The sequence below is a fragment of the Desmodus rotundus genome, chromosome 1 (genome assembly GCF_022682495.2).
Source record: "Desmodus rotundus isolate HL8 chromosome 1, HLdesRot8A.1, whole genome shotgun sequence".
Classification (NCBI taxonomy): Eukaryota; Metazoa; Chordata; class Mammalia; order Chiroptera; family Phyllostomidae; genus Desmodus; species Desmodus rotundus.
In genome coordinates, this window is record NC_071387.1 from 91,469,264 (window position 1) to 91,494,265 (window position 25,002).

General features: G+C 42.5%; 1 protein-coding gene across 5 annotated transcripts in view; it reads left to right on the plus strand.

Moving 5' to 3' along the window:
* Positions 1–25,002, plus strand: part of PRKCB (protein kinase C beta) — a 348,138-nt gene that overhangs the window by 243,260 nt on the left and 79,876 nt on the right. For all 5 annotated transcript variants that reach the window (XM_045195451.2, XM_053926150.1, XM_053926155.1 and 2 more), the window contains 2 exons: positions 4,431–4,527; positions 14,459–14,605. In XM_045195451.2, coding sequence (XP_045051386.2) covers positions 4,431–4,527; positions 14,459–14,605 — 244 coding nt within the window. The remainder of the gene's footprint in view (positions 1–4,430; positions 4,528–14,458; positions 14,606–25,002) is intronic.

The window sequence follows — 25,002 nt, forward strand, 5'->3', positions numbered from 1 at the left end:
CAGGAGCTTTTACTCAAATATGTACTGAGTATGTACTCCATTCTTGCCACTAGAGATGTGTCAAGTATGAGACAGACATGCTCTCATGGAGCTGAGCTTCTAGAGGGGGAAGGTAAACCTTGAAGGGGAAATTATACAGATAACTAATCAATGACATCATCAGACATGTGAAGAGGACAGAAGCCCAGAGCACTGCTGCTACTACTACTACTACTACTACTACTACTACTACTAAAATGTCTTAAAGCACAATTAAAAAATGGTTGAAAATATAATTCTCATAAGATAAGAATTTGTCAAAGTTTTCCTTAGCTCACAAAGGAGGAAACCAAGAAGAGGAGTGACTGGTTCCAAAGGTTTGTATGTCAGTAGACAATGGAATGCTGAAATAACTGTGTGAAGTTGGAGATAAACCGGCTGCTAAACAGAGCAAAGAAATCACAGCCTTGTAGGTGATCTGATCTGGCGGACTAGAGGAACAAAATCTCACCTCCCTCTTCTAACCGTAAACATCCAGCTTTGCAGAGTTGGGAGACCATCTGTGCCCTACTGGGTTGTGAATAAGTAATAGTACTGTGAGGAAGGTGAGAACTAATTAAGAAATGCTCTAGGGTGGTATTAAAAGGTCACACCATCATCTTTTTGCGTTTTCCCCAAGTTTTGGATAATTTTTTAAACATATGGATTATTTAACTTTGCATGCTCCCTCATCACTACTCACAGATTTTGTGTTTCTCTTTAAGTCAGGCATAAAGAAGTTAAGAGGAAGAATGCACCATCCCTGCGGGGTATACGTGAGACAGAAGAGAATGTAATAATAATAATTATAATAGCAATAGCTACCACTTATTGACTCTTAGTAGAGTGCTGGCACTAGGCTGATAACTTTCCAGGTTTCGGGAGTCACACTGATACAGCACTAATCAGATGTGTGGAAAAAACATAGCTTCTACTCCCTTGAAATAGACAGCAGAGTGCAGGGAAGACAAAATGGCTTAATGATAAAGGGCGGCACATCAGGAGTAAGTCCCAAATATTATTGCATTCACACTTATGTCATCCTTTAATTTTCTCAACAGTTTTGAGTGGAGTACTGTTTCTGGGATCAGAATAGTTAAGCAATTGTGAGGGACACACAGCTCATAAGCGACAGAGCTAGAGTTTGGGTCTAGGTCTTTGCAATGTCAGAGCCTATGCACAAACACATCCCATTCTGCCTCCTGATAATACAGCAGAGGCCCAGAGGGCAGATGAGGAGGTTTTGACCTTGGCTCTCCTATGTGGATGGATACTTTGTGACCTTTGGTGAATCACATCACCTCTCCATACTTTGGCCATATCCGCAGATGTGATTCCATTCACCAAGGATAATTACAGCACACCCTCCCCCTCAATCCACCTTCTAGGATAGTTGTGAGGATGATGAAATTAGAGTTGGGAGGGAACTTTTGCAAAATAAAAGCCCTCTTCAGATTTTGTAGATAAAAGTTCTCTTCAGATTTAGGGCCAAAATGATGCTGTCTTAACTCTAAGTGTATCAAATTCTAGAAATTAGGATTCTTATCCCAGGAATTTTTTTAATACTGTGTGACCCATGGTAAGTCACATGTCCTGTCCATGACTCAGTTTCCCCATCTGGATAAGCCCTCCCACCTATTCTGTGTGCTCTGATGTGAGGCCATGTGGCCGAGGCAGCAAAAGCAGCTGTGTAAGCTCCCAGATGTGGAGCAGCTGCCTCAGGCCCCTCATCTGCTGCTTTACCACTAGCTCTGTGTCAGTTGTCAAATTCTCTTCTTGGTTTCTAATTTTATTTATGATGTCTCTTTTCCTTCCCCTTGTTTTCCAGAGGTTTGTCTGTTTTATTGTTGTTTTGGGGTCTTTTCCTCTAAAGAATTGGCTATGGGATTTGTATATCAATTTTGTTTCTTTTTTCTCATTTCCTGTAGGGTTGTTTCGTAGTTTTCCTTGAATTTCAGTTGAATATTTTGCTAATTTGTTTTTCCTCTCTTAACTTCCTTTGCTCTTTAAAAATAATGAGCAAGCATTGAGGAAATAAATATTTCCTCCAAGTTTTGAAGTTATGTTCTAGCTTTTGTTGCTTACTCAAGGTCTGCAGTTCTATTTGTAATTTCCTTTCCAATGTGCTTTTACAGTAGCCCCTCTTATTCTAGATAGGCCCCGAGTGGAAACCCAAAACTCCAGATAGGACTGAACCCCGTATATGCTATGTTTTTTCCTACACACACACCTTTTCACTTAAAGGAAGCACCTTACAGCTTTCCTGTGGCATATCCAAATTGCCAACTTCACTACCCTTGTGCTTTAGGGCCATTCTTAAGTAAAATAAGGGTGACTTGAATTTAAGCACCATGACACTGGGACAGTTGATCTGATAACCAAGACAGTGTTTATAGTGTGGACACACTGGAGGAAGAGACGAGTCCCATTACAGCCTGCTTGCTGACTTACTATTTTAACAAGGAAGGTTTTGTAAGTTATACCATCAACTTGGACTTGGGTAGCATTGAGTTGTATATGTTAATATTTTTATAGTTACTTTCTTCTTGTGACAAGTGATGTTAGCTTTCTTTACAAGAACTATCAGGTGTCCTTTCAAAGTGAATTTATTATTTAAAAAAGAGACAATGTAATGAAAGCATTAGTCCACAATATCCAGATTTAGCATATTCCAAAAAGGTGAATAAAGTTTGCCAAACATTGCTCCATGTCCTCTTACTATGACTTTATTTGGGGAAATTTCCAGAGGCCTATGCCGTGTGGAAAGCACCTTTCCTGATTTCTAGCAGAGATACAGATGTTCTCTTATTTTTGTATATCTTTTTGTAATTCCAGTGGGGATTTGGAACGGTAGAATTAAATATTAAATGTGGAGACTCAGATTGTCATCTCTGCTTTGAATCACTGATTCCCTATTTTTAGAAGCTGCCTGGATGATTTGTGAATGGAGAAAAAAATTGTGATGAAAATTGTAAATTCTGGTTAGGAAGACTTTTGGGAGTGAGTAGTTTGGGGATATTTCCCCCACCCATTGACCTGAGTATCTGTGGAATGTTCCTTTTCCTTCCTCATTCTCATCTTGTTGACTAGGTGGAAACATCTTGGTGGTGAGAAAACAAACTGAAGAGATAATGTTTATTCTAATAATATTAATATCAGTGATGACGGTGTCTTTTATGGAACACTTGCTAATTGCCAGGCACTGTGCTTATCATTTTACATACATCATCACACAGCCTCACAATGATCTTATGAAAAAGAGGCTTTTATTCCAATTAAAGATGAGAAAAATCAAGACTTAGGGGGCCTAACCAACTTCACTGAGGGGATCCTAGGAGGCAAAGGTGGAGGTGATATTTGGACCCAGGCATGATTTGACTCCAGGACTCATGTGCCTGCCATGAAGGGAGTCCATGTCTCATGAGGTCAAGAACTTCGGGAAGGCTTCTGCAGAGAAAAACAGTGTCATGGTATTTGTCCCTCACTGCCTGGCTTATTTCACTTAGCATAATGCTCTCCAGTTCCATCCATGCCATTGCAAAGGGTATAAGCTCCTTCTTTCTCTCTGCTGCGTAGAATTCCATTGTGTAAATGTACCATAATTTTTTAATCCACTCATTTGCTGATGGGCACTTAGATATGATCTCACCTTTAACTGGAACATAATCAACAAAAGAAAAAAGCAAACAAAATATAACCAGAGACATTGAAATTAAGAACATTGTAACAGTAGCCACAGGAGAGTGGGGAGGGGATAGTGGGGAGAGGGGTCTATAGGAGCTACTATAAAGGACACAAGGACAAAATCAAGGTAGAGGTGGGGGAGGGAGGTGGGACTGGCTGGGGTGGGGTGGAGGGAAGGGGAGAAAATGCAGACAATTGTAACTGAATAAAAATAAATTAATTAATTAAAAAAAGAAAAGAAAAGAAAAACAGCATCATGGGGTTAAGTTCACAGTCATCCAAATGCCTGAGTGCCAGGACAGCATGCTGGGAGTACGCGTGAAATAAAATATAGTTACAATGCTGGGCAGTGTGATAGGAATACATAGGTAGCAGAGGTCTTCATAGAGTTCTTTCAGAATAAAAGGATACTTAATGGCAAAAAAAAAAATAGGTGAATATGTGCAGTGTTGAGTGATACAACTAAGACAGTAGTGTTGTGTGTATGTTAGGGGGAGAGTTGCATCCTATAAACACAGAATGTACATTTTTCTGATGTCCATGGAGTAGTTACAAAAATAATAATATATGGCATACTGGCTATACACACAGACACACACACCCAAAACAAAAAATCTTCCATGTGTTATTTAAAATAGAGCTTTTCCTAGGCTTTTTCTTTTGTCCTACCAACAAAATACTATCAAGTACAGTAATGGAATTTGTCCTGTCTCCTTGTCTCCCTTTAGGTTTAAGCTGCTGAGCCAGGAGGAGGGAGAGTATTTTAATGTGCCTGTGCCACCGGAAGGAGGCGAGGGCAATGAGGAGCTGCGGCAGAAATTTGAGGTGAGATGTCTTTCTTTCTGCATCAACAGGAACTGGTTGTGTCTGCCTCTGTGCTGTTTTTCCCACATATGGTGTGGTTTATTCCAAGGCCTTTCATGACTGTGCCTTTACAATATTCTGTCTTTCAGAAAACTCCTATTTATCCTTCAAGACTTCAGTTAAGTGTTCCCTGCCTTGTGACGCATTCCTGCCTCCCTGTCTTCATTCAGATTCAGACCTTTTCTTGAAAGTGCTTAAGGTCATTTTGGTGGTGGCTTGGACTGGGATGGTAGTGATGGTAAATAAAAGTGGACAGAATAGTGATGTATTTTGGAGGCTGAGTCAACTAGCTTTGCTGAGGGATAGAATTTGGATTTGGAAGTGTTGGCAGAATTGTGCCGTACTGTTGAAAAATGGAATTCATGGTGCTGGTGACTTCATGAAATACCCATGCGTGTATCTTTTGAAGAATAAGAGCCCTGACCTTGGCTATGACCTTTGGCTCTAGTGCTGGCTCTGCTTTTGCCTCAGATAAACTGCTTCCCTTCCGTGAGGCCAAATAAACCCTATTTCCATCTTTTCAAGAGTTAACTGCTATGTAGGACACATCCTACTTTACAAAGCAAGAGTTTTGTGAAGATGGGTTTTAGTTCTTTCATTATTTGTGTACTGAGTGATTTTAAAGTTTTTCATGAGGGAAAACATGATTTTGTTCATGTAAACTCGATGTACTGAGTCTGATGGGAAAATTACCAATTCTAGATAAGCAATGGTGGCCTACTGACTGAAAAATATATATAATACATAAAACAGAATAGATTACCATCATTGTTATTCATCAAATAATTGCACAAGCAAATAAAAAAATATGACCAGGTAAAGTTCTGTGGAAGAGAGGTCCATGGTACTTTGAGAACATAAGAGGGAAGTGTAACTTCCCTGAGAGCACAGGGATGATGTTATTGAGAAAACAACAGTGGAAGTTAACCTAGTCAAGAGGGGCAGAAAGCATTCCATTCAGAGAAGATAGCATGTGCAAATGTCCTGTGGTGAGGAGATATAGCAGCTGTGTGAGGCTGACAGAAGGGCAGTGTAGGGAGAGCCAAAGGTGAGTTGAAGTAAAGCTGGGGAGGGAGGAGGAGGTCCAAGTAGAAGGGCTGTGCTAGTCTTGGCAAGGATTTTGCCAGTTGTTGCAAGAGCCATGTTAGTTTCCCCCTGAACTTGACAGGAATGGCACTTGAGTGTTGATACTTGTCTTGAGCCTGTGCCCTCCACAAAACCTAGACTGTGGTGATAGTTCTGACCAAGTGGGATATCCCTTCCTGGAAACAAGTGGAACAAGCATGCTGACCTTGAGCCAATGTGTGAGTCATTCTCCACTGAACTTGGGGGCTGAGTGTCATTCCTATATACCTGGCTCAAGACCCAAGGAGTTGATAGAAGTTGATAGACTTCCCACCCAGTAGAACTGAGAACTGGACACTGTTTGATAAAAACAAGTCCTTCCAGAAAACATTTTTCCATCTCTTTCCCTCACCTTCCTGATGATGTATCCATTCGCTGCTGTGTTAAAATGTATTACTGTGGGTGAAAAAAAAAAGGCCAGTATTTTCTTGTACAGAATGAAGTCTCGATTGTGCAAAATGATTTCTTTTGTCCTAGAGCAGCTGGAGTGACATTTCAGGACACCAAGGAACATACTTCCTACATGAACAGAGCATTTATCTGGGCCAGTTACTGGCTTGAAGTAAAGGACTATTTTGTCTGCATGCAATAAAATGTATCCCCTTTACTTCTAGGAAGAGCCTGCAGATGCTTGTTTACACCTGGCTTATAATTGTTCTATACCATAGTTGTTGCTTAAAAAAAGTTTCCAACAGACTGATATTGTTCTTGGAAATATAGTGGAGTTTCACTTGACCTTGAACATGAGAAATGTAATGTCTGTGCAATAACCAATTAGCACCCAGAATGACTCAGAACTTGCTTTCAATTTCTTATGTAGAGAAGTTCTGAGTGATGGTAAAATTGAGCCACTGGGATTGGGGTAAGAGAATTTCACAGTAGGGTGAGCAGGGTGCAATTATACGTGATTTGTTTTGGAAGTTCGGAGTGGGCTCTGTTGTTGTTTTTTGTTTGTTTGTTTTTCCTGACTGTGGGCTTGCTGATGGGCTAGGGAAAGGAAGGCACCATTTTAGATGGTTCAGAATGGGTTTTCTGACATTTTTCTTAAAATTTTCTTAGAATTTTAAAATTTAATACAATGCTGTCTTATGTGCTATTTATTATTTTAAGTACTTTAGACATATTAACTCATTCAATTCAATCCTTATGACAACTCTGAATGGTAAATGCTATTAACATCCCAATTTTTCTTTTACCAATGAGGAAACTGAGGCCCAGACAGGTTAAGCCACTTTCTTACATCCCACAGCTGGTCATTGTCCTGCTTTGAGTGTCCCCAGCAGCAGACTATAAGGATTCAAGTGCAGGTGGTTTCTTTGGAGGAGATCCCCAGAGGCACCAAGTGTAGTGAGGAAGTGGTACAGGGAAAGGAAGGGAGCCAGAAGAGCATGTGTTGTCAAGCAAGTTACCCCTGTGGGTAACTGGGGTTTCATCCAGCTGGGAGTTGAGTGCTACAGGGTTTCCCAGTCTAGGGACAGGAAGCTGAAGAATCTACCTGCTCCCTTCACTTGTGGCTAAGCGCTGCTTCCAGGGGAATTAACTTGCCAGCACTTCCAAGTCTCCCTACTTGTGGGCGGTGTTTCTCATGCAACCAGGAGATGAGCCCACAGTCAGGATCACAGGTGTCCTGGACAAGCAGCCCAGGTGTAGAGAGGAGTGTCCCACGGGGTCTTGGTAGGACACCTGGGGCTACATCTGTGCAGTGTAGCCTATTCTGTACCAGTGATTTCAGACCCAGGCTGCTTGGCTTTGAATCCCAGCTCTGCCCACTCTTTGCTGAGTGCCATAGACAATTTACGCAGTATCTCTGAGCCTTTAATTCTCCTTCTGTAAAATGGGGGACTCAGCACTTCTTATCTCATAAGGTTGTGTAAGGATTGAATGAGATAATGCACTTAGAACAGCATCTGGCATGTCATAACATTCAAATATCAGGTTGTCATTATCATTATCAACTCCCCCTTGAAATAAATAAGGCTCAGGACATGCTCCTGGGCTTGGGAAGGTCTGCTTGTGGGTCAGGGACCTTTAGCCCCTGTGGCTGGGTACTGGTGAGGGTGGGAAGGGCTGTGGGAGCTCCTTGAAGGGATGGGGGTGGCAGAGGAGTGTAGCTAAAGCCAGGGTAGGCATTAGTCATCCGAAATGAAGCCCTGGAGGCTGGCTGCTGAGGTGCCTTCACTCTCCCCAGCACAGTCTGGAAACAGGCAGAGCTCTCTGCTCAGAAGTGCAGTCTATTTGTTTTCTCTTTGAACATTGGGTTCTAGGCCTCCAAATCACAGACATGAAAAGGTAACCATTGGTGTGTTCCTGTTTCTCAAGACATATCCAACCCAGGAAGACTGAGGATAATTTTAATTTGGGCCTCAATTTTAAAATGTTTGATTTGATGGAGAACCTGCTAGGCATGAGGTCACTGGTTGTTGAGGTTAATGGTTGTTGGCACCAATTCATTGCCAACAGGAATACCTAATTTGGGGTGCGATGAAGAAGGAGACTATATGGTGCAGATAGCTCAATAGTGATATAGTCTGCTTTACTCCACAGTGGTCTGCTCTGTACTGGTCTGCTCTGCTCTGGCAAGACATCTTTGGTGTTTCAGCTCTAGCCTGGGAAATGCAGTCTTTAGTCTTGGGTAGAGGTCTGTTCTCTTAGCCAAAGGGGAGCCAGCTTATATACAGAAATCCCCACCCCAGTCTCTGATTGGTCCATCTCATACAAATTAAGACTCACAGTTGATTGTTCCAAAGGCACCATACTGATTGGTCAGAATAGAGCTGCTGTGATTGGTCAGAGCTGCACAGCTCTGATTGGATGGGGAATGACCTCCTTTATGAGGGCTGGCTCAGATGGCAGGAACACAGTACAAGCAGGCAGTTCCATTGTGGAGGCAGGTAGTTTATTGCAGACGTTCCTTTGCAAAGTGCAGTTTATGTGAAAAGCCCCTGTGCAAAAATGGCTGCTAGGCTTCTGCTCTGTGTGTGTGTGTGTGTGTGTGTGAGAGAGAGAGAGAGAGAGAGTGTGAGCCCAGTTAGCCCCCAGGAGCCCTTTTTCATTGGTATCTTTATTTTTCCTTAGGGTTCACGCTGGGAATCATGGGACTTTCAGAGGGACACAAGACAGAGTTCTTGTCCTTCAAAAGCTCACTATATGGGGGCCACAAACTCAAATTTTTTTAGGCAGATAGTAAGAAGGAGGAAAAACTTGGTGTAATACAGCAGGGCATGGTGGGGACTCTGGTAAACTAGAGAGAGCAGGTCCCATCCAGAGGTACCATGCCTTACTGAATGGTGTTTAGTGTTGCCAGATTTATAGTAGTTCCCCATGATTTGTGGGAGTTATGTTCCAATACCCCTAGGGGATGCCTGAAACTGTGAATAGTACCCAACTGTATATGTATGCGCTTTTTCCTATACATACATACACTTCACGGCTTCATACACTTCTGGAACTGCCAGCATCACTACTCTTGTACTTGGGGGCCATCACTAAGTAAAACTAGGATTACTTGAACATGAGTGCTGCAGCACCATGACAGTCAATCTGATGACTGAGGGAGCTACTGCGTGAGTAACCTGTCAGTAGTTTGTACAACGTGAAGATGCTGGACAAAGGATGATTCCCCAGGGTGTGCCCTTGGTGGGACAGAGTGGGACTACATGAGATTTCATCATACTACTTGGAATGGCGTGTGATTTCAAACTTACGAGTTGTTTGTTTTTAGAATTTTGTATTTGATATGTTTGCACCATGGTTGACTGCAGGTAACTGAAACCCCAGAAAGCAAACAGTGGATAAGGGACACTACTGTATTTCTTTATAAGAAGCTTGGAATCAGATTTTTAGAGGACATCTCCCGATTTTTAACACTTGTCCACTTATTTAAATGTTAAGACAACACCACCACTGTGCATACCAGGCTGATAGAGCTATTAAACTTCTGATCTAGAGTCAAGAAGCTTGGAAAGCATTCCGTTTTAATTTGTTCAGGTTTCTATAAAAAATAGGATAAGCTGGGTTGCTTAAAAAGCAAACATTTGTTTTCTCACAGTTCTAGAGGTTGGGAAGTCCAAGACCAAGGTGCCGGCAGATCTGTGTCTGGTGAGGGGCTTCCTGGTTCATAGATAGCCACCTTGTCATTGTTCTCACATGGTGGAAGGGACAAGAGAGCCCTCTTCAGAATCCTTTATATATGGGCACTACTCCCACCTCCAAATACCATCACACTAGGAGCTAAGATTCCAATACATATCTATGAGAAAAGACACAAAAGCAATTTGGAATGAAGTATGGACAGAGGAATTCTGGCCTCAAATTCAGAGCAAAGAAAGTTACTTACAGGACTAAGGGATGAAGCTATTGGCCCCTCACTGCTCCTTGAAGGACAGAAAAAAAATTCCTTCAAGCAAAGTCAATTGGTGAAACTGGGAAGATTTTGCTCTGCAGTCATGTTTCACTTGCAGGGTATTCTGGGACCTACAGGTGGTGGGCATGCAAACTTCAGGGCTGGAATGGGGCCTGTGGACCAGGGACGGTCAGGACTGGGATCTTCACAGGTTGAAGAATGGAGTGTGTGAATTGGATGAGCCCTAAATCAGGATTCAGAGAAGATAGAGTATGTAGTAATAAATCAAGAAAATAGCAGGGTGGGAAGGGAAGAATGTGTTTGGGTCAAGACAGCCTGGGCAGCAAAATTCTGGGGGCTGGAAAGTAGGACTTTGGGATGACAGGAGGATGAGGCCCAAAGAAGGCAATGCAACTTCTGCTTTAGGCTCTTCTCTTATTTGCATTCTCCCTGATAATCTTGTGGTTTCAACTACCCCCTCCATGCCAGTAATCCCCAAGTCCCTATCTCCGGTTCATGTATTGTTTCTTAACCTCAACTCCACATAGACAACTTCTTATGGGGTATGCACACTGGGTTGTCACAGAAACACTTAAATCCTAACATATCTTACTATAAAATAACTCGACCAAGTATGTTCACGGCAGCTTTGTCAGTAGCCCCAAAGGGGATTAACACAAACAATGAATACTGACACAGCAATACAAGGAACAAACTCCTGATTCGTGCAACAAGAAGGGTGCATTTCAACAATGTTACCATGAGCAAAAGAAGCCAAATGCAAGACTGCCTCCTCTGATACATCAGTGAAGTTGTGGGTTTCACACCATGCAATCCTCCCATTCTCTGCAGATATCAGCCAGGTGTCCTGCATTTAATTCAATTCTGTCACTCACTACCTAGAGATAGCGCAGACCCCACAGGTTAAGGACTCAATCCCACAAGACTGTCCCCACTTGAGACTCCAATCACAAATAGTGGAACTCCAGGTTACCTGTACTTTGTTTGGCTTGGCCACTAATCAGCGCTTCCCAGGTCCCCCTCCTCAGGTTTAGTAAATTGCTCACAGGACTAGAGGAAACACTTTTGTTATACTGGTTTATCATGTGATAAGGATACAGATGAACAACTACACAGGGTAAGGTTCAGAAGGGTCCCAAGTGCAAGTGCTTCTGTTCCTGTGGAGTTGGGGTGCACTACCCTCCCTGCTTGTGGATGTGTCCACCAGCCCAGGAGCTCTGCAAACCACATAGTTTATGGAATTTTACGAGACTTCATCACGTCAGCATGACCAATTATTTACTTATCTCCAGTCCCAGAAGATAGGGGCTGAAAGCTTCAAGTTTCCAGTCCTGGTCTGTTCCTCCTGGGACCAGCCTCCATCCAGGAAATGTTCCGGAGCCCACCAAGAGTCCCCTTTTAGAAAAAAGATGCAGCTGTTACCCAGGATATTCCAGGGGATTTAGGAGCTCCATGCTAGGAACTGAGAACAAAGGCCAAATAGAATAAAAGATGTTCCTAGCACCCCTGTCACTGAGGAAATTCCGAGGGTTTCAGGAGCTCTGTGTCAGCAACACCAGGGACAGAAACCAAATATGTATTTCTTATTGTGTCACATTCTATGACTCCATTTAGGTGTAGTTCAAGAACAAACAAAACCAACCTTTGAGGATGGAAGTCAGCAGAGATTCCCTGTGTGGGAAGAGGATGGACTGGGAAGGGGCCTGAGGGAACCTCCTGAGGGTGGTGGAAATATGCTGTATCTTGATTGGGGTTTGGGTTACTTGTGCGTGTACATTTGTCAAAATTCACAGAGCTGTACACCTAAGATTTATGCATTTCACTGTATCCACCTCAACCTTTCAACATTAGTTACAAAAAGAAAACAATGGAGGATGCTTCATCAGCATGACAAATGGAACCTTACCAATGGGGAAGTCATAAACCTTGCAGTTTTAAGCCACTATATATAGGGAAGGGGGACTCTCAATGACTGAAATCAGACTAGTCACTTCTTCTCACCTTTTGGCCCACACTTGCCCCTCCTCCACTTTTCATCTCAGTGGAAAGCACCACTCTCCTCCCAGGTGCTCCAAACAGAAGTAGAGTTGTCCTTCACTCCTGACCTCCCTCACCCAATCCATATCCAGTCTGTCTCCAAGATAGGCCCACCTCATTCCACCCACACTGCAGACACTAAGTTCAGGCCCTGCCACTTCCACCTTGATGACTGTAGTCACTTCATAATGGTTTCCAAACTCATCTCCTCTCAATGGCTTTCTTTGCTAAACCCAGAGCACTCTCCTCCATGTGATAGGATCACACCACAGCCTTGTGAAAACCTTGGGTGCTCAGAAGCAGCCAAATCTTCTTGATGGGGCTTGCAAGGTCCTCCTGACCTTCTGGCTACATCCCAGGCTATGTCTGCCTTGCACTCCATGCTCCGGCCACATGGAACAGCGTTTTAGTTCTTTGAACGTGTCTTGTTCTTTGGTCTCTAAAGACTGTTTCTGCTGTGACTCCAAGTTCTTTTCCTGGGTAACTCCAAAATGCATTTTGGACATAGGACAGAGGACTCAGTTCCTGCTGTAATGCAAATTCTTTGAGCATGGCTATCTGCTTTTCTCCCTGATGGATCCTCCGAATGTGGGGCAATAACTGGTAGGTGGCAGGCACTCAATAGTACTTCTTGAATGAATGAATGTTCCATGATATTGAAAACCCTGGAAAGTTTTTTGTTGCCTCTTTGTCTTCAAAATAAAAGTGAACAATACAACAATAATAATACCTACCATTCATTGAGCATCTGCTAAGTGACAGGCACGGTGCTGAGAACTTTGTAATGTATTAATCTCATGTCATTAACTCATTTCCTTGAAAAGGCGATGGAAATTTAGAAAAGTTCATTTACCAAATGCAAGTAAGTGCCTCTCTGTACTAGGCAGCTCTCATGGATCTTGTCTTCTAGTGTGAGGAGAAAGACTATAAATTAAGAAACAAGTAAATATCTGGTTTGTAAGGTGGTGACAAGAGATGGAGAAAATAAAGTAAATAAGGGGAGAGAGATTGTTGAGAGCTATTTCATGTTGGGCACTTGGAAGAAAAGGCTCTTTTCTGGTGAGGGAGTTCTCCAGGAAGAGCTCCAGGCACAGAGGACAGCAAGTGTAAAGGTCCTGGGGCAAGAGTGTGGTTGGTGCTTTCAGAAAACAGCAGTGAGGCCATGTGGTGGCAGCAAGGAGAAGGGGCTGAAATCAGAGAATGCAGAAGGGCCAGGTTATCTGTGGCCTTTGGCTGTTTCTCTGAGAGGGACAGAAAGGTCTGGGATGTTGGGCGAAGGAGCATTGTGAACTCAGGATCATAGCCCCAGAGTCGGGATTGTAAGCTGAGCTTTTATGCCACAAGTTTCTTACTCCTAGAAGCAAATCAGTAACAAGGTTCCGGCGAGTTGCAGGTCTCACTGCTGGTCTCTCATTCTCTCCTTGTTCGGGAGCATTTGCTACCATCTGAGTCACTGCTCTGCTGCTCCCATAAGCAGGTCTGTCCCCCAATGCACTGAGGACACATATGGGCCTCACTTGCCCATTCATTTACCCATGGAGCCAGAAACTATATTAGTTGAAATATACTAGGGAAATTGTGGAGAATGAGATATAGTCCATGCCCTCTCAGTTTTCAGTGTACTGGGGGAAACAAATGAACAGGCAATTGTCATCCAATACAAATGGGAAGTGAAATGGATGAAGAGAGCAAATAGGGACAACTGGTTCAGACACAAGGAATCAAGAAGGGCTTCCCCGAGGAAGTGAAACTGGGGGTAACTAAGTTGGAGAAGGAAGGTGAGAGGATAGCTATCCACATGGCAGCAAGAGCACTTGCAAAGGCACTGAGGTGGGAGGTGAAAGAATGAATCTGGGTTGCAGGGAAGAAGGATATAAGAAGTGATGAGATTGGAGAGCTAGGGATGGCCCTATCGTCCTGTGCCATATTGGCCAGCAAAAGTCTGAAGTCATAAAAAGAATGGGTCACCACTGAAGCATTTTAAGCAGGTGGTGACTTGGTTGGGTGTGAGGAAGTGGAAGCTCACTCTGTCTGCATGGGAACCTCAGTGTGGAGGGAACTGAGGTAGGTTGTCCAGGTGAGAGGTGATGGTGGGTGATGTTGGTAGAGACAGAAAGAAGATGACTTCTGGAGGCAGCTAGGGGAAAAAAGTGACTGTTCCTGGTGTGGACATGAGGGCTACAAGAGAATTAGGGGTGCCAAGGATGGTCTCCAAGTTTAGGCCTTGCAGAACGGATGTGGGCCATGCTTTTCACAGGGTTGGAGGTGGGGCATGAATGAAAGGAACCACAGCGTTTAGTGTCCACATGTGTTTTCCTGCAAGGCATCCTCAAACCTTAATGGTGTGTCTGTGTGCTTCCCCTCCAGAGAGCCAAGATCGGCCAGGGAACCAAGGCTCCGGAAGAAAAGACGACCAACACCATAGCCAAATTTGACAACAATGGGAACAGAGACCGGATGAAGCTGAGTGATTTTAACTTCCTGATGGTGCTTGGGAAAGGCAGCTTTGGCAAGGTATAGTGTGGCTGGGTGGCAATACCTGCTCCAGAAGAAATGACGTTAGTCAAGGCAAACCCATTTGCTGCTCATGTGGGGTTTGCATTCTAGTGAAGGAGAGAGTAAAAAGTAAACAGGTCTACACCACAATTTGTAGTGGACACTGAAGGAAATGAGTAGAATGCTGTGCCACAGACAAATCAAGAGAGGACCCACTCCGATTGCCTAAGGAGGTGACATACAAACTGAGACGTGAGGATGAGAATGAACCAGTCATGCATTCAAAGAGCTAGGAGAGAACAACACATGCAAAGGTCCTGGGGTGGAGAGGGCTTGACACATTCTAGGCATCATCAGAAGGTGTGGGCCCAAAATGTCATGAGAAAGGAAGGTAGTAGGATGTGAGATTGCAGAGATGGGCAGGGCCTGATCATGCACAGCCTATGAGCTGTGTTGGGGAGTTTGGATTTTATTCACAGTGCAGTGGGGAGGCACTGAAAGCTTTGAAGCAGAGAAATGACACAATCAGATTTGCCTTTTGGAAAAGATCACTCTTGCAGCCAAGAATGGAGACAGTTCCTTTCACATAGTAGCACAGTTGAAGGACAGCCCTGGGACTCGTAGAGCCATTATGGATACTTTTATAGATACTGGGAGATGCTGTTTTACTAAAGTTGAGATGGTGTTGTAAGTATTCCTGACTTGTTTAGTGTTGTTTTGAGCCTTTTAATCCCTTTCTGTGCCACAAATATGTCTAGTATAAATCTCATACCATGAACTCAGGTGTGTAAAAATATAAATTTCTTTCCCACCTCTGTAGCTTAAGTAAAAACCTGAGAGTTATCCTTAAGTTCTTCTCAAATGGTGCATACTCCAGCATGTACAATCGATTGGTGAGTCCTGACACCTGCTTCTCCAAAGCATGTTATGAACTGACTTCTCTCCATCGTATCTAATGAGACCCTAACCTCAACCATATATATTATCTGGATGCTGCAGAAGCTCCTACATGGTTTCCCTGCTTAAAAATTTGTGACCTATAGTTAATATCCCTTTCACTTAGCAGCCATAATCATTTTTTAAAATACCGCATTAGGTCAAGACATGCCTCTACTTAAAACACTCCAACAACGTCTGGTCACAATTAGAGTAAACTCTATACTATGTCCTTGGCTGACATCGTTCTTTATGATGACCTTTGATATAATTTCTGCTTGGTGACTTTTTTTCTTCTCCTGTTACCCAGTGTGCTTGGGCTACAATAAGCGTTTTTGGGATTTTGAAACATACAAAGCTCCTTCCCTCTTTAGAGCATTTGTGATTCATGGCTGGCTCCTTGTAATTCCCATCTTAATTTAGATGTCACCTCTTTTGAGAATCCTTCCCAGACCACCTTCTCAGAGAGTCATTCACTCATTCTTCATTATATTCAACTCTCATAGCATGCATCACCAGATGATACTTTTCTTGTTTGTTATTGGTTTGTCTTTTTTTCTCCTTCTAAGATCTGACTGCCACAAGAGCAGGGGCCTTCTCTGTCATGTTCATCGCTGTACTTTCAGTGCCTATGGATTGAGTTAATTCAGGGCCTAGCCTGAATGCACAGATTTTTCTCAGTCACAGGTGACATAGAGCCAGGGATCTGGCCCATGGTTGGAAGAGCCTCCCATGGAATGGGATTTGAGAGCAGGAATGCGCAGTAAGGTTGCTGAGCAACCCCAAGTACCAAATAAGCAGTTGGCAATAGTAACGGTCCACACCTCTGCATGCTTTTTGCCAGCAGCTTTGAACAGCCTGGATGTGGAAATGGAGATGTGGAGGGGGATTGAGCTAGGGGCGGAGCTTAGAGAATCAGTGAACCAGGAGATTATAATAATAAGCGTGATAAGGGAGGTAAGGATTCTGGAATGAGGGATGCCCAGTGCTGATCCAATGGAGCCTGCTTCTAGCAGGTTCTCAGTAAAAGTGGAATGAATAGAAGAATGCAAATAGCATCTAGACTGGATTGGAAGGAAGTCAAAGCAGGAAGAGGGTCATAACCTGGGTGGGAAAGAAATCTGGAGGCCTGGGGATGAAAAACAAATTGATGATGTCAAGGGATTTAAAATGCTAAGAAGAACAGAGAGGCATTTAGACCCCAAAGATGGGTTGTTTCCATGATGACAAGGAAGAAGGTAGCCTAAATGAAGAGGTTCTAATAAACTAAGGTTGTTGGTAAGTTTTAAAACATCATACTTTTTTAGTAAGCAATATATTCATGGTTCATAATTAAAATTATATTTAAAGGGTAAATATTGAGGAGTCTTGCTCCCACCCAGGTTCATTCTTTTCGTGCCCCCTTACTGCTACTGCCCTTATATATTAACACTTTTGTTCATTTAATTTGCATCTTTCCAATGTCTGTACACTAATTCAACAAGTATACATGTGCATTTTTATTCTTGGCCTTGTTACCTCAAAAGTTAACAAGGTGGGTTGGAGAGTGTTTGGTTGAGGAATGGAAGCTCCAGAGGACCTTGTGGAGAAGGTTGTGGTTGCAGTGGGGGGTGGGGGGGAGGTGGAGAGGTGGGAGAGTAGATCATTGGGAAACAGTGAGGGAATGAGAGAGAATAGATGATTTGTTTCCATGGAAACTATTATAATAATTGAGAGTTCTGTTTCAGATTGGGGATGTGGCATCAGATAAATCACAGATGATGATATATGCCATGAAAGCAACTAAGATAATAAAACCTCTGTGATACTTTAAAACATAGTAATCCTTTGCCACTCTAGTTTTGCCAATTGTGTTTCATGTTAATGTGGTTTTATATTTACACACCCATTGTTAATATTTTGCAGTCTAGTTAGGTGGCTAGATCAATCCATTTAAAGGGAAGAACACAGCAGGGTGGTTACTGTCCCCCTCCCAAAGGTGAGGTGGATGACCTGTGGGACAATCTGTTCATACCTCCCCTCCCCCAGATCCACTGTGTCAGATCTGGCCCAGAAAAGCATGCTCTGGAACACCATGATAATTGGTGAACTGACTAGGGAGTGACGTAAGCATGTTGCTAAGACCTGTGGAAATGAAAAGGAGAAAGCAAATGTGAAGACCATTGAGGGCCAAATGAGAAAGCCCTGTTTCAAAACATTTTAAAAAGGAATCTTTAGAGAGTTTGCTTTCCTGAGAGGATTACCTGGAGAGATCATCTTACTACAGCAGGGCCTCTTGGCATGTCTGGCTTACTTGGAGATACATGCCTTCTAGAACTGTTGTTACAGAGTGGTCAGATGTATTATTCACTTATTATTTAATATTCAGAAATTGATGTCATTCTTTTACACCAACAATGAAGTATCAGAAAGAGAAACTGAGAAAAAACCCATTTACTGTAGCAACAAACAAAAATAAAGGACCTAGGAATAAATTTAACCAAGGAAGTAAAAGACCTGTACTTGGACAGCTATAGAACACTGAAGAGAGAAATTGTGGAAGATACAAATAAATGGAAGCATATACTGTGTTCATGGATTGGGGGAAGTAAGATCATTAAAATGTGCATACTACCCAAAAGAATCTATAGATTCAATGCAATTCCTGTTAAAATACCAATGGCATATTTCACAAATCTAGAACAAATGTTCCAAAAATTTATCCATAAACCAAAAAAGACCCCGAATAGCCTCAGTGATCCTGAGAAAGAAAAATAAAGATGGAGGGAGCACAATACCTGATATCAAACTATACTACAAGGCCACTGTAATCAAAACAGTCTGATGCTGGCATAAGAACAGACACAGAGAAAAATGGAACAGAACAGAGAGCCCAGAAATAAATCCATGTCTCTATGGTCAATTAATATTTGACAAAGGGGGCATGAGCATACAATGGGTGTTGGCATAAACATCCCAACTTCCTCTTCAATAAACATCCCATCTTCAATAAACATCCCTCTTCAATAAATGGTGTTGGGATAATTGGACTGGAAATGCAAAAAAATGAAACTAGACCACCAACTTACACCATACAGAAGGATAAACTCAAAATGGATAAAGGACTTAAAATACGTCATGATACCATTAAAGTTCTAGTGAAAAACATAGGCAGTAAAATTTCAGACATCCTACATGGCAATATTTTTGCTGATATATCTCCTAGGACAAGGGAAATAAAGGAAAAAATAAACAAATGAGATTATATCAAATTAAAAAGTTTCTGCACATTTAAAGAAATCATCATCAAAATGAAAATGGAACCAACCATATGGGAGACCATATTTACCAATGATACACCGGACAAGAGTTTAATCTCAAAAATATATAAAGAACTCATACGACTCAACACCAGAAAGACAAACAGCCCAATTAAAAAATGGGCAAAAGAACTGAATAGACACTTCTCCAAGGAGGACACACAGAGAGGCATATGAAAAGATGCTCAATATCACTAGCCATCAGAGAGATTCAAATTAAAACCAGAAAGAGCTATCACTCACACCTGTCAGCATGGCTATCATTAATAAATCAATAAACAAGAGCTGGCAAAGATGTGGAGAAAAGGGAACCCTCTGCACTGTTAGTGGGAATGCAGATTGGTGCAGCCACTGTGGAAAACAGTATGGAATATCCTCAAGAAACTAAAAATGGAACTGCCTTTTGTCCCATCAATTCCACTGCTGGGACTATACCCTAAGAATCCTGAAACACCAACTCTTTTTTTTTTTAATTTTTTAAAAAATTTTTATTGTTATTCAATTACAGTTGTATGCCTTTTCTCCCCATCCCTCCACCCCATCCCAGGTGAACCCACCTCCCTCCCCCACCTCCACCCTCCCCCTTGGTTTTGTCCATGTGTCCTTTATAGTAGTTCCTGTAATCCCCTCTTCCCACTGTCCCTGCCCCGCCCCCCCCCCCCCCGCCCTGGCTATTGTTAGATTGTTCTTAACTTCAATGTCTCTGGTTATATTTTGTTTGCTTTTTTCTTCTATTGATTATGTCCCAGTTAAAGGTGAGATCATATGGTATTTGTCCCTCACCGCCTGGCTTATTTCACTTAGCATAATGCTCTCCAGCTGAAACACCAATTCAAAAGAACTTATGTACCCCAAGTTTATAGCAATGCTATTTACAAAAATAGCTAAGTGTTGGAAATAGCCCAATTGCCCATCAGTAGATGAGTGGATTAAAAAACTGTGGTATAGAGAACCAAGATGGAGGCATAAGTAGACACACTGTGCCTCCTCGCACAACCAGAACTGATAGAAAATCGAACGGCAGGGAAGTCCGACACCAAGGAGATAAAAAAAAAACACTCATCCAGACTGGTAGGAGGGGTGGAGACGGGCAGCCGGGGCGGAGAGACTGGCAGAGTGTGGGACAAACGGGGAAGGCAGTCTGACCACTAGCAGACCCTGCGGCCCCACATTCGCCCACAGATAAACTGGGACTAACGGGGAGGAGCGAAGCAGACCCCGTAACCCAGGGCTCCAGTGCGGGGAAATAAAGCCTCAAAGCTCTGATTGAAAACACCTGTGGGGGTTGGGGCAGCAGCAGGAGAAACTCCAAGCATCACAGGAGAGGTCGTTGGAGAGACTCACAGGGGCCTGGAGTGTGCACAAGCCCACCCACTCAGGAATCAGCACCAGAGGGGCCGTGATTGTGGGTAGTGGAGGGAGTGACTGAAATCCGGTGGAGAGTGGAGCGGGCACCATTGCTCCCTCTCGGCCCCTCCCCCACAAACAGCGTCACAGCCCAGTGATCAGCGTTACCCCACTGGGGGAATACCTAAGGCTCCGCCCCTTTAAGTGACAGACGCACCAAGACAAAAAAAAAAAAAAAGGCCCAAATGACAGAACAGATCAAAGCTGCAGGAATAATTCAACTAAGCAGCGAACAGATAGCCAACCTATCAGATGCACAGTTCAAAACACTGGTAATTAGGACGCTCACGGAATTGGTTGAATTTGGTTGAAAACTAGATGAAAAAATGAAGGCTATGCTAAGAGAGACAAAGGAAAATGTACAGGGAACCAATAGTGATGTGAAGGAAACTGGGACTCAAATCAACGGTGTGGACCAGAAGGAAGAAAGAAACGTCTAACCAGAAAAGAATGAAGACACAAGAATTTAAAAAAATGAGGAGAGGCTTATGAACCTCCAGGACATCTTGAAACGTTCCAACATCTGAATTATAGGGGTACCAGAAGGAGAAGAGGAAGAACAAAAAATTGAAAACTTATTTGAACAAATAATGAAGGAGAACTTCCCCAATCTGGCAAAGGAAATAGACTTCCAGGAAGTCCAGTAAGCACAGAGAGTCCCAAAGAAGCTGGACCCCAGGAGGAACACACCAAGGCACATCATAAGCACATTATCCAAGATTAAAGATAAAGAGAGAATCTTAGAAGCAGCGAGAGAAAAGGACACAGTTACCTACAAAGGAGTTCCCATAAGACTGTCAGCTGATTTCACCAAAGAGACCTTCCAGGCAAGAAGGGGCTGGCAAGAAGCATTCCAAGTCATGAAAGGCAAGGACCTACATCCAAGATTGCTCTATCCAGCAAAGCTTTCATTTAGAATGGAAGGGAGGATAAAGTGCTTCTCAGATAAGGTCAAGTTATAGAGTTCATCATCACCAAGCCGTTATTATATGAAATGTTAAAGGGACTTACCTAAGAAAAAGAAGATCAAAAATAAGAACAGTAAAAATGACAGCAAACTCACAGTTATTAACAACCACACCTAAAACAAAAACAAAAGCAAACTAAGCAAACAAGTAGAACAGGAACAGAACCACAGAAATGGAGATCACATGGAGGGTTATCAATAGGGGAGCAGGAGCGGGAGAGAGGGGGGAAAGGTACAGAGAATAAGTAGCATAAATGATAGGTGGAAAATAGATAGGGGGAGGGTAAGAATAGTATAGGAAATGTAGAAGCCAAAGAACTTATAAGTATGACCCATGGACATGAACTACAGGAAGGGAATGTGGCAGGGAGGGGGTGGGCAGGATGGAGTGGAGTGAGGGGGGGAAATGGGACAACTGTAACAGCATAATCAATACATATATTAAAAAAAAAAAACCCAAAACAAAAAAACCCTGTGGTATGCCCTGGCTGGTGTAGATCAGTGGACTGAGCCTGGGCCTGCAAACCAAAGAATCACCAATTCCATTCTCAGGCACATGTCTGGATTGAGGGGCCAGGTCCCCAGTATGGGGTGCATGAGAAGCAACCACACATTGATGTTTCTCTCCCTTTCTTTCTCCTTCCCTTCCCCTCTCTGTAAAAATGAAGAAATAATATATTTGAAAAACTGTGGTACATTTACACAATTGAAAACTACACAGCAGAAAGAAAGAAGGAAGTCCTACCTTTTGTGACAGCATGGATGGAACTAGAGACTATTATGCTAAATGAAGTAAAAGAGTCAGTAAAAGACAAATACCATATTACGTCACTTATAACTGGAATCTAATGAACAAAATAAACTAATAAGACAAGTAGAAACAGAGACATAGAAACATGGAACAGACTCATAGCTGTAGGGAGGGAGGATGGTGGAAGGAAAGGGAAGGGAGTAGTCAAAGAACATCTATGAATGACCCCTAGATGTGGACAACAGAGAAAGAATTGACTGCAGGAGAGAGGGGTGGGCTGGGTGAAGGTGGGCAAGAGGAAAAAAAAGAAATTGGGACAACTGTATTAGAATAAACAATGAAAAAATAAAATAGTGTTATCCTTCGTTCTCTGTTTTTTATGACTTCTTTGTCTCCAGCTTTGCCAACCATAACATTTCCAAGGAATTTAACCTCACTGGTTGTCGAGTGATTCCTGGAGCTCAAATTGTGCTCCAAATCTGTAATTGGGCAAATATGTACTATCTAGGTTGATTATGTAATAATACACATGGTTCCTAATCTCATTGAACTTTTCCCCAAAAATTTTATCATGAAAATATTTTTACTTCAGAAAAGTTGGAAGGATTATATAATGAACATCCACAATACCCATTGCCTAGATTCTACAATTAACATGGTAACGTACTGTATGTGCTTTATCACATATCTATCCATCTGTTTGTCCCCAGGCTAACCCATTCTTAATGCATTTCAAAGCAAGTGCAGACATTGCTACACTCTACCCCTAAATTCTTCAGTGAAGGACAGAAATAAGTGTATCAACCTATGAATTTTGAAAAATGCATACTTTGAAACCCCGTGGGAGTGTACACATTAATAAAAAAAAATCACACAGATGTAAGTGCCACTGAGTTTGATGGGCACTGTGAGAGTCAGAGAGGCCCTTGTTGAAGGCAGTGAAGGCTTCTGTAACAAAGTGACTCTTGAGCCATACCTGAAGGACAAGTTAACCACGCAAAAAGGGGAGGGAGTAAATGAAGGTCTCAGAGTGTCTCCTTTTTCTGATCATACCCCAAGCCAGGAATGGTTGATCTGTGTGGTGGCCAGGGCACCTATGCTGCTTTGTTAGCTTGCGTGCATTCAAATTCTGTAACACACACCCCAAATGTATCCTGGCTCAGACACTGCAGAAGCTTCATTTTCACTGATGTAACAGTACGAGGTGGGTGTTCCTGGCCTCACCCACGTTCTCCATATGGTGGTTGAGGGACCTAGGTTCCTTTCATCTTATGTGGCTCCATTAATTCCTATGTCCTTGTTTTTGTATACATTCAGAGGGCAGAGGGAGAAAGAGAGTATGTTGGAGGCACAAGTTACTTCTTAAAAATTTTAATTTAGAAGTGGCACCTTCACTTCTTGGTCACTGCTGAAGAGAATTCAGTCATATGGCCATGCATCAGTGCAAGGGAGGCTGGGAGAACAATTCTGGTGGAAAGCTAGTGGTCTTAGCCACACTCTCTACTTTTCAGCTGCTGCTGGAGTTTTTCTTAGGGCCACAAAAGACCTGACTTTCCCCCTTATAACTCTCAATTTATATGCCCCACAAATGGAAGAGTTCAAATTCCTCTTGGTGATATTTCCTCCTAGTGCTTGAGTGCCTGAGTGTCACTAAGGAGGCTACTGAGGATTAGGCTGTGATGTGGTCCACTGAGGCCCCACTAGACACTTAGCACTTGTGTGCTGTTCTCCAAGGTTCTAATGCCAGCTCCTTTAGCTCAAAATTCAAACTGCAAAAGGGTTGAGTACAACCTTGGCCAAGTTTCCTAAATATTAGTTATTCATGAACCTGCTTATTTTGGCCATGTATCTATCTACTTTATACTATTGTAAATATTTTTCTTTAGTTGATTTAGATGACTTTATTTTCTTTTTCTTAGCATTGTCTGAAGCAATAATATATGTGAAACCACAGGCTTGAGCTGCCTGTTACATATTTATTTTAATATGTTTTTAGGATAATTTTTTAATAGAAAAGTAATTTTGTCTTTGTACTGCTGATGGTACAGGTACCACATCTTGTGAAGAACTGTCTGAAGATCTTACACTTACAATGATATTTTGGTACTTCAATTACTATTGTATTTCTAAGAACATGAAGTATTTTTGCTACATTTTTTGTTCATATCTGGAAGGTACTGCAAGTCTCTGATCTTCCCTGTCCCCCATGCCTATTCCTTTAGATGAGGAGCACACTCGATATTTCCTGTATCCTTAAATTTTTTTCCTGTGACCTTTACCCTTCCTTCTCTGTTCTTTATTCATTGAATATAGCCAGATAATCAGGCTGCTCTTTTGAGATTTGCTGTCTCCACTCCCTCCCCACGTACCCATGCCTTATCTTTTTGCACTATGACCTCAGCAACTTCTGAAACACCTGTCTCCTTGGTTATGAGTGATCACCTAGCTCCTAACCAGATCTGAGTACAGGTGTGGTGGCTGCTTATGACAACAGAGGACAGACATGAGGGAAAGGAACTGGGACTAAGATTGGACCCCTTATCCCATTCCAAGGGGAAATTATCACTTTTATAATAACTGCTTTCTGACAGACATAATTAATGATTTGTTCATTTAAGAAGTGTTTATTGAGCATCTACTATGTGCCAGGCACTCTTCTAGGTACAGAGAACATGGCTGTGAACAAAACAGACAGAAACATCTGTCCTCATGGCATGTATGTTGTAGTGGTGGTGGTTGTGATGGCAACAATGGTGATGATACCACCTGACATTTTGAGTCCTTACTGTGTGTCAGGCTCTGTTGTAAGTGCTCTATATGTATTGGCTCATACTTACAGTGTAATGTAGCTACTGTTATCCCCATTTGAAGAAATGATATACAGAAAGTGGAAATAACTTGCTGAAGTCACACAGCTCTTTAGCAGCATTTAATTGACCAGGTTTGGTTTAGATATATGTGATCTTGGGTTCTTGATTGCAGACACTTAACACTTACATTCCTAGTCTACACAGTAGTCCCCACTCCATACCACAAACGTATTTTGGGAGGTTAA